Source organism: Aethalodelphis obliquidens, unplaced genomic scaffold, assembly GCF_003676395.1.
Source record: "Aethalodelphis obliquidens isolate GAN/ISIS:26980383/991018 unplaced genomic scaffold, ASM367639v1 scaffold38, whole genome shotgun sequence".
Taxonomy (NCBI): Eukaryota; Metazoa; Chordata; class Mammalia; order Artiodactyla; family Delphinidae; genus Aethalodelphis; species Aethalodelphis obliquidens.
Genome location: NW_020837982.1, coordinates 6,212,008 through 6,226,489, shown reverse-complemented (window position 1 = coordinate 6,226,489; position 14,482 = coordinate 6,212,008). Strand labels below are relative to the sequence as shown.

The 14,482-nt window shown below is 39.8% G+C and overlaps 1 protein-coding gene across 1 annotated transcript in view; it reads left to right on the top strand.

Annotated features, from left to right (window-relative positions):
- The window catches only part of YWHAE (tyrosine 3-monooxygenase/tryptophan 5-monooxygenase activation protein epsilon), a 44,637-nt gene that overhangs the window by 18,842 nt on the left and 11,313 nt on the right, over nucleotides 1-14,482 (top strand). Inside the window, exon 2 of the mRNA XM_027130575.1 lies at nucleotides 13,837-14,036. Within this exon, the coding sequence (XP_026986376.1) occupies nucleotides 13,837-14,036 (200 nt within the window). The remainder of the gene's footprint in view (nucleotides 1-13,836; nucleotides 14,037-14,482) is intronic.

The window sequence follows — 14,482 nt, the reverse complement described above, 5'->3', positions numbered from 1 at the left end:
TAAGTGACATAAGTCTCCTAAAGCTACAAACATCAGCTTTTAATCGTATTTTTAGATCCTTTCCACATTATTTACTGTTGGAATTAAAGTAGTTAAGAATTTTTATTTATTTATTTTGGCTGCGCCGCATGGCTTGTGAGATCTTAGTTCCCCAGCCAGGATTGAACGTGGACCCTCGGCAGTGAAAGCACCGAGTCCTAACCACTGGACCGCCAGGGGATTCCCAGTTAAGAATTTTTTAATAGATTGACTTACAATTTTGAGTAATGTAAAATCTTAAATTGTGTTTTCACACCTCAGAACTCTTCAGTGATTTGGAAGCACACTCACACAAGTGCAAAAAACATTTTAAAGTGATGGCATCACAAACTTTGTGCAGACTTAGGCAGCTGAATTATTAGTGATGAAACTAAATTGTCGAATTTGGCAGGGATTTAATGTTCAGCAGCCAATTTAAGTCACGTTAGTTTTCTGAGAATGTTTTGTAACCAGCTTAATCTGATGGGCTTATGAGAGTATAGCTCTGTCAAAAATCATGTTCCATAGGGAATCATACTGAATTTCCTTTATGGTTAGCTGACAATACCTGCCCTTAAAATTGTCCAAATCAAATTTCTTTTCCATGCCTTATGGTACAGAATTATTAGTGCCAGTAGAGTATTCATCAGTGTGACAGAGAAAATGCATAGTTTTAGAAAAAATTTGGCTCTTACCTGTATATTCCTAAATATTAACAGTCATTGCTACCAAGAGATATGACTCTTAGAAATCTGTAAGACAGGATGGTGATTGTCATTGCATTATCCATATGCATTGATTATATTTAGTGGTTGTACAAATTTTGCTTAGCTGGTAATTTCACTCATTTCTTGGAGGTTGTCTAAGTCCATGAGATCATCTGAAAGCAGCATAACACCTGGACATTCACATAGGTAACTTCCTGTAGAAATGCTCTCATTGATTTCATGAGATTAGAAGTGTCTGAGTGAAGACTGCTTCTCTTGTGTAAATCTAGTCAGACGTTTTCTGTCTCTTTTTACGTAAAGATCCATATGGTAAATTCCTCTTAGATTTAGTACCTTGGAAATTTTTCCTCCAACAAACTTGCGTACTTCTTGTTATCAAATACAGGAACAAAATTCAGCTTGGGACATTTTTTATTTTAATTTCTTTTTTTTGGAATTTTTAAAAAATTAATTTATTTTTGGCTGCACTGGGTCTTCATTGCTGCATGCGGGCTTTCTCTAGTTGCGGCGAATGGGGACTACTCTTTGTTGCAGTGCGTGGGTTTGTCATTGTGGTGGCTTGTTGTGGAGCACGGGCTCTAGGCATGCGGGCTTCAGTAGTTGTGGCTCGTGGGCTCTAGAGCGCAGGCTGAGTAGTTGTGGCACATGGGCTTAGTTGCTCCGTGGCATGTGGGATCTTCCTGGACCAGGGCTCGAACCCGTGTCCCCTGCATTTCAGGTGGATTCTTAACCACTGTGCCACCAGGAAAGTCCAGCTTGGGACATTTTAAGTTGTTGCTTCAATTGTCATTAACCATAGACAAAATTCGTGGTCTGTGTTAATTAATTGCCCATAATTCCTATGCGTATCTGTGACCTTATAAGTAATGTCTGGTTTGATAGCCTTTTTTTTTTTTTTTTAAATACATCTTAGTGTGGTTTCATTGTTTTTTTTTTTTTTAAAGCTATATTGAGACACTGTAGTGCGCCCTCCCCCCTTCTTCCAGCTTCTTGTACTTGGGCAGCAGCAGGGTCATGTGAGCTGTTTGGCCAGTGAAATGTGAGCAGAAATTGTATGTGTAACTGTGTACAGTAAGTCCCTTACATACGAACTTGTTCTGTTCCAAGAGTGCGTTTTTAAGCCCAATTTGTTACTAAGCCCAACGAAGTTAGCCTAGGCACCCAACTAACACAATCTGCTATATAATACTGTACTGTGATAGGTTTATAATACTTTTCACAGAAATAATACATAAAGAAAACAAACAGTACCTTGAAAAGCACAGTAGTGCAGTACAACAGCTGGCATACAAGGGCTGGGCATCGAGTGAATAGGCAAGAAGAGTTACTGGCTGGAGGAGAGAGAGGAGGTGGGAGATGGTAGAGCTGAAGGATCGTCAGCAATAGGAGACAGAGGGCAAGCTGCAGTTTCACTCACACCTGACGTTGATGGCACAGGTTCTGGTTCCTTGATGGATTCAATTCTACCTACCCTCTTGAGAAAATGATCCAGTCATGTCTGGGTAATAGCTCTTTTTTTCTCGTCATAAATGACACATAAATCCAGTAGGACTGGATTGCAATCTGAACGGCTGCTGCAGTACCGTTCTACGTTTAGGTCCTGTGCCTCAAAAAACTAAAATCCTCAAGTAAAATCTCTTTGCCATTTCCCACATTGTGAGTCTCTTTGATTCTTCAGTTACTACTTCTTTTGTCTCTCTTCGTCTTTTCTGTGCGTCTCCTATTCCATCAGGTCTTCATTAGTAAGCTCCTCATGTTGCACAGCAAGGAGTTCAGTGAAGTCATCCTCTTGCAGACCTAGCTTGAAATAAAGACACTATACTATTGTACTCTATACAGTACTGTAAAGTATACAAAAGCACAACCACTTGTAAAGGATGCATGCACATGACAGTGTACTCCAGACAGGTGAACTGACTCAGGTGATTGGACATGCTAACGCATGTTCGTATCTTTGAAAGTTCACAGCTTGAAGGTTCGTATGTAGGGGACTTAACAGAGACAGTGACGAACTCTTTCCTGATTCTTCTGTTTCTTCCCTTGCTTCCTTGACTAGAGAAACCTCAAGTACCAAACCATACAGCCTCAAGATGGTGGACTCTCACAAACATTTGAGTGAAAAAGAAACCTTTGTTGTGTCAAGGCTCTGAAATTTGATGAATAATTTGGTTCCCAAGCTCACCTCTCCTTTGGGAATACAGAATTATCAATCACAATTCAGAATAGGTTGAAAACATGTTTACTGTCTCTTGTACTTTCAGTTTTGAGATATTAAATAGATTGCATCTAGGCCTCTGCTTTCCAGATCTTAGGGGAGGCAGAGCTGTCTCAAAATTATATGCCAGCTTCTCTAAAGGTCATCCTTTGGCTGGTATGTTAAATATGTGCATGCTATATGAAGGACATTTTGCTTTCATGGCATGCCTCAATATGAATGAATCATTAAAGGGCATAACACTTCCCCCTTCTTTGCACACTAAGTCTCTGGTGGATTTCCTTCTTTTCACTCCTTAATTTCTAAACCGTATCTCTTCAGAACTAAGTATTGAGATTTTAAGGGAGATGTTCATCACATTAAGCTCTCTGGCCAGCCTGAGCTCTTTCATCTTAAGCCTTTTAGTTCTCCCTTTGGTCCTCAATCTAGCTATTCTCTCCTGTTGCTGGCACAAGTCTGGTTTTCTGCTTTTTATTCATTTGGGAACTCCCCCACCCCCCTACCCCAACCCATGCCAAACATCAGGTTTTCCTTTGCTGCTGTACTTATCTTCCCCACTTTTGACCCAGAAAACACAAATATTTTTTCTGTGTATGGTACAAGAGGCATCACCTTCATACATCCCAGCTTTCAGTGTTAAGTTTCTCTGGTAATCATAAGATGGAAATGTTCCCAAAATTTAAACTTTTGAAACTGGGACATTCCCTGGTGGTCCAGTGGTTAGGCCTCCATGCTTTCACTGCAGGGGGTGCGGGGTTGATCCCTGGTGGGAGATCCCACATGTGGTGCGGTGCTACCGAAAGAAAAAAAAAAAACTTTTTTCTTCAGCAACTGGGAAAATACTTCAAGATATTTGTTCTCTTCCTTTTGCTGTTCTCTTCTAGTGCAGAATGGCTTTCTGTGATGATGATTCTTTTCTCTTTATTATCCTTATTTGAGGTTTTTAGTTATTTTGTAAAGTGTCTCTAAGATAATAGTCATCATGTGATAAAGTGAAAAACTCAGTGTGAGGGGAAAATGGTTTTTATTTTATTATATTGAAAAGTATAGTTTTTACACTTCTATTTTAACAATAGATCTTCCTGTTTTGAGGAAGTACTCTCATTTGATAGAAATACTAATATGTCTTGGGGGAGGGGTAAAGACTTCTCTATATGTCAGTCCAGATGTATGCATATAAAATATATTCTGGGACTTCCCTGATGGTGCAGTGGTTAAGAATCTGCCTGCCAATGCAGGGGACATGGGTTTGATCCCTGGTCCCAGAAGATCCCACATGCTGCGGAGCAGCTAAGCCCGTGTGCCACAACTCGGAGCCTGCGCTCTACAGCCCGTGAGCCACAACTACTGAAGCATGTGCACTCTAGGGCCCGTGTGCCACAACTACTGAGCCCGAGGGCTGCAGCTGCGGAAGCCCGCATGCCTAGAGCCTGTTCTCCACAGCAAGAGAAGCCACTGCAATGAGGAGTCTGTGCACCACAACGAAGAGTAGCCCCTGCTCAGCACAACCAGAGAAAGCCCGCGGACAGCAATGACGACACAACGCAGGCAATACACACACACACACACACACACACACACACACACACACCCCACACACACGTATGTATGTGTGTACTGGGACTTGCCTGGTGGCACACTGGATAAGACTGCACTCCCAACGCAGGGGGCCTGGGTTTGATCCCTGGTCAGGGAACTAAATCCCACATGCATGCCACAACTAAGAGTTTGTGAGTCGCAACTAAGGAGCCCACCTGCTGTAACTATGGAGCTTGTGAGTCGCAACTAAGGAGCCCACCTGCTGCAACTAAGACGTGGTGTAACCAAATAAATATTAAAAGAAATATTGTAACGAATTCAATAAAGACTTTAAAAATGGTCCCCATCCAGGGCTTACCTGGTGGCGCAGTGGCTGAGAGTCCGCCTGCCGATGCAGGGGGACACGGGTTTGTGCCCCAGTCCGGGAAGATCCCACATGCCGCGGAGCGGCTGGGCCCGTGAGCCATGGCCGCTGAGCCTGCGCATCCGGAGCCTGTGCTCTGCAATGGGAGAGACCACAACAGTGAGAGGCCCGCGTACAGCAAAAAAAAAAAAAAAAAGTCCCCATCCAAAAGAAATTAAAAAAAATATTATATATATTCTGATAGATCCCAAACTAACAATTTCAAACAACCATGCCTGATAACTAATAATTGGTCTAGAGAGATTTTTACTGAGGTGATTTTTATTATTTCAACAAGGTGAATTTTACAGAGTTTTATACAATTTACAGAGGTACCTTGGTTTTTTCCCCCTGGCTTTTCCCATGGTAGTTCTGCATCACCCCTGAGATAACTTTGCATTCTTTCCATTTGACATAATGATTTGGGAAGCTTGCCTTCATGCAAGCCAGAAATAAATGTATTGTCTTAAGTTTCTTCTCATGTTGGGTCTTTGGAGGAGTTTCTTTTCAACAGTCCCTAGTTAACTGAAGATTTTATCAATACTATCATCATCATGTCTGTCATCTGGATTACTTTTCATTGAGAAGGGGGGACTACAGGGTTTGGGACAGAGCTACTTCATCTTCGTTGTGTGTGTGTGAGAAAATACACACAACAAAATTTACCACGTTGATCATTTTTTTTAAACAGTGATATATATATTTTTAAAATTATTTATTTATTTGGCTGTGCTGGATGTTGGTTGCGTTATGTGGGATCTTTGTTGCGGCATGTGAGATGTAGTTCCCTGACCAGGATCGAACCCTGGTCCCCTGCATTGGGAGCTCAGAGTCTTAACCATTGGACCACCAGGGAAGTCCCACCATGTTGATCATTTTTTAGTGTATAGTTCAGTGGTGTTAAATACATTCACATTTTTGTGAAGCCATTACCATCCATCCCCATGATTCTTCCATCTTGTAAAACCGAAACTGTATCCATTAAACAGTAACTTCCCATGGTCCCCTTAGCCCCTGGAAACTAACATTATACTTTCTTTACGACTAATTCAAGTATCTCATATAAGTGGAATCATGCAATATTTGTGTTTTTTGTGACTGGTTTCTTTCACTTAGTATAGTGTCCTTAAGGTTCATAGTGTCCTTAAGGTTCTATGTCGTAGCATATTGCAGAATTTCCTTTTTAATATTCCATTGCATGTATATACCTACCTTTTGCTTATCTCTCCACACGTCAGTGGACACTTGGTTGCGTCCATGTTGTAGCTATCATGAATAATGCTGCTATGAAAATATCCAGATATATCTGTTCAAGATCCTGCTTTCAGTTCTTTTTGGTATATACTCAGAAGTGGAATTGCTGGGTCATATGGTAATTCTGTTTTCAGAATTTTTCGAGGAACTACCATACTGGTTTACGCAGCAAATGTACCATTTTACATGCCCACCAACAGGGCATGGGGTCCAATTTCTCCACATTCTTGCCAACACCTGTTTTCTGGTTTCTTGATAGTGGCCATCCTAATGGGTGTGAAGTGGTAGATGATCTTAGTCTTTTAAATAAAGGAAAGAGCTAGATGTTTTTTCCCCTTGATTGTCTTGCTCTGAATGCACCCTAGGAGGCTCTTGATTGGGAATCAAATCTGGTAATTATTTAAAATGGCACTTTTGTATCCTCTGTTATAGATTGCTTTGATGGGCTTATTTCCTACCCTCGCCTTTTTTTTTTTTTTTTAACATCAACCAGCCACTTTTCCATATAAAAGACAAGTTATAACCCTTTGCATTCTTTGTGCCTTTTCTTGATAATCTATAGCAGATGAATTGGTAAGACTTCTAGACTACAGTATACCCAGTTCTCAGAATAACTCCAAATGCCTTGACTTTTTGTATTATGAAAGAGTTTTGGTCTTCTTTAGTCATTTCATGTACAGAATTCAAGATCAGATCATATAATACTAGATACTTCATAAGTCCCTAAGATGCCATGGTCTTGTTAATTGGGTATATTATTTGAATGTACTATAGGCATTTAGCTAAAGTTTGATAACATAGGACACCTATACTAAATTCCCCTTTATGTATTTAATGAACAGAATTCAGACCTTCAGGATGATTCTTTGGGTCTCAGAAACTTCTTTAGGGGCAGATACATAGCTAAATTTTCTACAAAATAAAATGGGCTGCAGAAAAAGGGCCTATTGAAATTGCTGAGAAGGGACTATAGAATCTCTTGTTCTATCTAGGAGGGGGGGATCCTTAAATAGGTTTCATTTATCTGTGATATAGTCAGGCCCACCAGAATATATTTCTCAATCTCTGTTAACATAGTTCAGTTTACATTCTTCATTCTTTCATCAAATGTTTGTGTGCCATTTATATCATTAGATACTGTGCTTTTCTGGGAATAGAGAGATAAAGACACAGTTAATGCCCTTTTAGGACGGTAGTATTTGATGGGAAGAAAACACTGATCCTCAACACAGAAAGAAGTATGAACATGGGTTGGAGAGCACAGTAAGGCTTTGCAGAATAAGAACTTGATCCAGAGGGATGAATAGTTTCCTAGACAAAGAGGAAAGGTCATGGGTCAACTGATCAATCTTACATAAAGCAAACCCAAGACCTCTCCAGAACCTTGAGTGACAGAACCTTTTTAAGGCAGTGTTTGATTCTGTGGCCCTTTCTGTCCTTGGGGTGTTTGCCGTTAGTGTTTTTGGACTTAAGAATTTGTTTCTATGAGCACACTACTTGGAAAGTTAGTTGAATGTGGTTGTTAAGAGGGAGCTCAGGCACTTAAGTTAGATTGTCTGGGTTTGAATTCTGGTTTTACCACTTAATAGCTGTGTGACTTTAGGCAAGTTACTTTTTCAGTTTTTTGTCTTTAAAGTCAGAATTATGTGTTCTGACAGCCGGCAGACATTTTTTTCCATGTTCAGAGAAATTATGGTTATGACCCTGTATACTTGGTAGGAGGTACATGAGTCCCATCATCCAATACACAGCCTGCTTGTTTTCCTGTGACTGATTCTGAACAGTTTGCTTCCATCCTGAGTCTGGCTCTTACTAGTAACTGTAGGCCCCCCTTTAGATTTTGTACTCTGTCTTTATAAAATTAAGACGATTGGACCTCAGCAGAGACCTGTTTTACCATCTGGCAGGGACAGTCTTGGGAGAATCAAGTTTACTGGGATGTTGTTTACTACTAGGCATTGGCAATTAAGGTTTTTTTTAGACGTTGGGGGTAAGAGTTAATTAATTAATTAATTTTTGCTATGTTGGGTCTTTGTTTATGTGCGAGGGCTTTCTCTAGTTGTGGCAAATGGGGGCCACTCTTCATCGCGGTGCGCGGGCCTCTCACTCTCGCGGCCTCTCTTGTTGCGGAGCACAGGCTTCAGACGCACAGGCTCAGTAGTTGTGGCTCACAGACCCTGTTGCTCCGCGGCATGTGGGATCTTCCCAGACCAGGGCTTGAACCCATGTCCCCTGCATTAGCAGGCAGATTCTCAACCACTGTGCCACCAGGGAAGCCCGGCAGTTAAGGTTTTTGAAGATAATGTTCTGGGAGGTTAACTTGTAGGTGGAAGAAGATGTAAGCAGGAATAAACCACATTTTAATGTATTAAGCTTGTATGTCTGTTGTCATTGAAATCATTTATCTTGCATCTGTTCTTATAAAAGCAAACGAAAGGATCCCCATACAGATGAATTCAAATAAATGTTCAAATCTGAGATAATATGATTAAATCAGAGCATGACTGTGGAGTCAGAGTGCCTGTTGTAATCCACTGAATTTGTGATTTTGAGCAAGTTTCACCCCCACAGTTTTTAGTTTCCTTTTATAAAATGGGGATAATACTGGTACCTACTTCAAAGGTCTGTTCAGATTCAGTGCATTCAGATTCAGTGTCTGTTCCGGTGTAAAGCATTTGGAACAGTGCCTACCGTGAGGTGTTTTATTTGTGAATCAGTTTATCGAAGGAATGTGTAAATAGTTCAGAGAGCAAAAACCAAGAACCAAAGCTAAATTAAAGTTGGGGTGCAAAACATTTGACTCTCCTGGCAGGATAGTAACAAAAAGAAGTAAGCTGGTTTAATGTAATGGATGTCTAACTAGGCTATTACCACTCAATGAAGGAGAAATGACCTGGAACGAAACAAGCTTAGTATTTGGTTAAGATGTCCTTTGAGTTGTGAGGATTATAATGTTTCAGAGTTTCTGTAACAGTGGTGATTTTCAGTCAGCTACCCGTTGTTCCCAAACTATCAAGAGTCCCAGAAATGATATTTTATTGCCCAAAACTCATGTACCAAACTGCGCATCCACAAGTAGTGATTTGACCATGAGATGCAGTTCTCTGGTTCATAAATTGTGATCATATCTACTGCAGATAGATTTGACAGTCTTCTGCCATCTGAGAAATGCTGAGATCGCATTGATAAAATAGTTGCTGCAATAATGATTTCATGAAATACTAGTGTTTGAGAAGGTTGTGTGAATATAACTGGTGTTAGTCCTCTGCTGATGGGGGTTTTAAGGTTGTGGCTAGTCTAGAGTTTTGGATAAATTAGGGTTTTCACATACTTTTGGGGTATATTATAGTTAGGATTGTGTTTCTGTTGCTGGTGTAAAAAAAAAAGGATAAGGATGACACCAGTGTTATGGGAATTTCTCTATAGTCATAATTTGTACAAATTGGTACAAAGCCTGGTCGTAGAACTTTTAGCTCTTTTCTCTTCTGCTTCGTGCTACTACTGTCCCTTAATCTAGTTCCTTCGGGAGTGAAGAAATTCCTGAAGATAAAGGGCTATGAGGAGTAGTTTGGCTTTTAAAAGTAACTACTATAACTCCGTAATAAAAAGGCAGATAACTCAAAAATTGTCATAACATCTGAATGGTATTTTCCAGAGAGCATACAGAAATAGCCAGTTAGCATATGAAAAGATGCTCAACATCATTAGCCATCAAGGAAATGCGAATCAAAATCAGAGATACCACTTCACGCCCACTAGGATGACTATTAAAAAAAAAAAAGGGGAACAAGTGTTGGTGAGAGTATGGAGGAATTAGAATCCTCCTCTATTGCTGGTGGAATGTAAAAATGGTGCAGCCCCTGTTAAAAAAGTTCAGCAGTTCCTTCCTCAGAAAGTTATCATATGACCCCGCAGTTCCACTCCTTAAGTATATATTCAAGAGATTTGAATGCGTACTTACATGAATGTTCATAGCAGCATTTTTCATAATAGCCAAAAAGTGGAAAGTCAACTCAAATGTCCATTAACTGATGAATGGATAAGTAAAATGTGGTATACACCTGTATACATTCAGTAAATGAAGTATCGATAGATGCTGCACTATGGCTGAACCTTGAAACATGCTAAGTGAAAGAAGCCAGTTACAGAAGACAACATACTATATAGTTCCATTTATATGAAATGTCCAAATAGGTAAATCCATAGAGATGGAAAGTGGATTGGTGGTTGCCTAGGGCTGAGGGATTTGGGGGTAAATGGGGAATGACTGCTAATGTGTATGGAGCTTTTCTTTTTCGAATGATGAAAATGTTCTAAAATCGATTATAGTAATGGTTGTGCAAATTCTGTGACTATAACCACCATTGAATTGTATGCTTTAAACAGGTGAGTTGTATGTGAATTATAGATCAGTAAAGCTGTTATTTAATAATAACAGATAACTGCTACTTCTGTATTTGTACCACAGTCTTTTGTGCATTGTTTTGTGGCTTTTTCAATGAAGGGAATTGTATACTTAATTGAAGCTGGGGTAGTAGAATATCATTGAGTATTTAAAATATATTTCTCCCCTCACATTGTAAAACTATTATATGATCATTGTTGAAAATTTCTAGAGCACAGAAAAATGAAAAAAATCTGTCATCTGGAATAGTACCCAGAGACATACCATTGTTAAATTTTTAGTGGTATTAGATATTTGGGTACAGTTTTTCCATATATAATGTTGCAGAGCTCTACAGTTTAAATTGCTTTGTTGTTGGAACAACTTAGATGAATTACTGGTTCACTTCTGAGGCGTGTTTTATTTGTTGTTAGTTTTTGAGAACTAGTATGGCAGTGAGCTTGAAATGATACCCTCTTTACTCCACTGCCACTAAATTTAGGCTTTTTTACATGGCTGTGGTTAAAAAAAAAAATTGGATGTTTCAAATGAATGTGCTCAGGCTCCCACAGATGGTCTTAAATATGCCTTAATACTTTTTTTTTTAATGCTTCAGAATTGCATTTTAAAAATTCAGCTGTATTGAGGTAAAGTTTATAATACACTACTTATACACATAAAATTCGTTGTTTTTTTAAAAATTATTTTTGGCTGAGTTGGGTCTTCGTTGCTGCGTGTGGGCTTTCTCTAGTTGCAGCGAGCGGGGTCTACTCTTCGTTGCGGTGCGCGGGCTTCTCAAATTGTGGTGGCTTCTCTTGTTGCGGAGCGCAGGCTCTAGATGCGTGGGCTTCAGTAGTTGTGGCTCACGGTCTCTAGAGCGCAGGCTCCGTAGTTGTGGCGTGCGGGCTTAGTTGCTCCACGGCATGTGGGATCTTCCTGGACCAGGGCTCGAACCCGTGCCCCCTGAATTGGCAGGCGGATTCTTAACCACTGTGCCACCAGGGAAGTCCCAAATTCATTGTTTTGATAAATGTATTCAGTTGTGTAACCACCACGGTAGAACAATTCTGTTACCCCCCCAAATTTCCCTTGTACTCCTTTGCTCAGAAGCCTCTCACTTCACCCCCATATCTTGGTAACCACTTACTTGCTTTCTGCCTTTATAGTTTTGCATTTTCTATAACTTGATTTAAATGGAATCATAGTCCTTTTTGGTCTGGCTTTTTCCTTTTGTTTTTAAAAATACCTTTATGGGAGTATAATTGCTTTACAATGTTGTGTTAGTTTCTGTTGTACAACAAAGTGAATCAGCTATAAGTATACATATATCCCCATATCCCCTCCCTCTTGAGCCTCCCTCCCTGGTCTGGCTTTTTTCAGTTAGCATGTTTTTTGAAATTCATCCATGTTGTTACTTGTATCAATAGTTCATTCTTTTTTATTCTTGAGTAGTATTCCATTGTATGGATGGACATTTGGGTTGTTTTCACCTTTTGGCTATTATGAATAAAATTGCTGTGGACATGTATGTAAAAAAGTCTTTGTGAAGATATATGTTCATATCTCTTGGGTAATACCTAGGAGTGGGCTTGCTTAGTCTTACAGTGTTGAACTCTGTAAGAAACAACTGAATTGTTTTCTAAAGATCATACCATCTTAATATTTCTATCTAACTTCTGTTTTTAAAAAATATTTATTTGTTTATTTGGCTGGGTCAGGTCTTGGTTGAAGAACATGGGATCTTCATTGCAGCATGCAGGATCTTTCGTTGTGGCGTGTGGGCTCTTTGTTGCGGCACACTTGCTTTTCTTTAGTTGTGGTGCACGGGCTCCAGAGTGCGTGGGCTCGGTAGTTGTGGCATGTAGGTTCTCTAATTGTGGCTTGCGGGCTCAGTAGTTGCAGCACGCGGGCTCAGTAGTTGTGACACTTGGGCTTAGTTGCCCCCGCAGCATGTGGGATCTTAGTTCCCCGACCAGGGGCTGAACCCAAGTCCCCTGCGTTGGAAGGTGGATTCTTAACCACTGCACCACCAGGGAACTCCCCCCACTATGTAACTTCTTGATATTCCTGAAAGGATAATTTTTGGAAACATATCATTTCCTGGGATTACACGTAATTTATCATATCATTAGCAGTGTTTCATAAAGTCACCATCTGCATTGTACTTTAAGGTATGCTTATGCTTAGAATGTGTGCTAAGGGTGCTTGTTAAAACGCAGATCCTTGGGTCTCATCACCAAAAATTCTGACACAGTAAAAGTTGGAGAGCCACATGCTAATATGGCACTTAGTCTTTTCTAAAAGCATAGTTTTCATTATTTATTCAGTTAGTGTTTATTGAGCTGTTTTTGGCTCTTCCTTTGCATTCACGTACATTTTATTAACTATTTTTTCCTATACTTGGGATCACCCAAGGTTTATCTGGGCCCCTTTCTTTGCTCGCCACCTAGTGGTGACAAATAAGAACCATACAAAACTTTACTGATGAATGAATGCATAGGAAGTGGACAGTGTGCCCTTCTAAAGGAGGAAGGATTGCAAATACCCAAAGATAAGTTTGTGTTTGTGACTAACCAAATGCTCAGTATATGCTTGCTATATGAATTAATTCCCTTTTTTCCAGTGACTGCTTTTTGGGGAAGTTCAATTTATTTGTATTTAATTGGGGGATAATTTATTTGAGAGAAAATGCATTTTAGAGCCTGTAAATTTAAAACTTTTGTTTTAAACTGCCAGCTGAATTATTTTTACTGGGAAACAGATAGGTGTGCGCTCCTAGTTCTCTTAATATGGGAGAGATGCCTCCAAGCCATACTTGATACTGTATGAAGTCATTTTGGTTCCATACAATTTATATTCTAGATACTATTTTTTCTGGGCTCTTAATTTACTTTATCTTTTACATGGTTTTAGTTTTTTACTCATACTAGTTTTGATGATTGTGAAGTTATTTTGTTAAAAAATTTTTTCTTTGTTTTACATTAGCTTGACAGCAAAAAGATCTACTGTGATAAGGATGTTTCAGGGCTTCCCTGGTGGTGCAGTGGTTGAGAGTCTGCCTGCCGATGCAGGGGACGAGGGTTCGTGCCCCAGTCCGGGAGGATCCCGCATGCTGCGGAGCGGCTGGGCCCGTGAGCCATGGCCGCTGAGCCTGCGCGTCCGGAGCCTGTGCTCCGCAACCGGAGAGGCCACAACAGTGAGAGGCCCACGTACTGCAAAAAAAAAAAAAAAAAAAAAAAAAAGGATGTTTCAACAAAACATAGTTTGTACGGTCTCATTTTATTTTCACTTATAGAAATGGTGGAATCAATGAAGAAAGTAGCAGGGATGGATGTGGAGTTGACAGTTGAAGAAAGAAACCTCCTATCTGTTGCATATAAAAATGTGATTGGAGCTAGAAGAGCTTCCTGGAGGATAATCAGCAGCATTGAACAGAAAGAAGAAAACAAGGGAGGAGAAGACAAACTAAAAATGATTCGGGAATATCGGCAAATGGTGAGATTGTCATATCCTAGACAAGTTTAAAGAATGATGTCTTAGGTGGTGGACTGTTTAAATCATAGCCTAGTACACACATTGTTGTATACCTGTGTAATGTATATTTTACATTTTAATGTATTTACATCTTTCACCCACCTGGATTGGGAATTATAGGCTATTTCAGGACAGAGGAGAAGAAATTTTTTTCCTTGGAAGCTGCAGAGAGTAGTGTTGAGCACCACACAAGTAAAGAACTAATTTAATCTCTGTTTTTATTGTGGTAACTACAAAATACTTCCTTGAGTGACTTGAAATTACCATTCAGGACAACTTAACAAATATTTGTGTGCCTATTATGTGCCACACCAGTTGCTAGGTGTTATGTGCAAAGTTGAGACAGTTACAGTTAATATCTTTATGGAAGATCAGTCTAGTCATTGTTTTTTTTAATAGAATAGAAA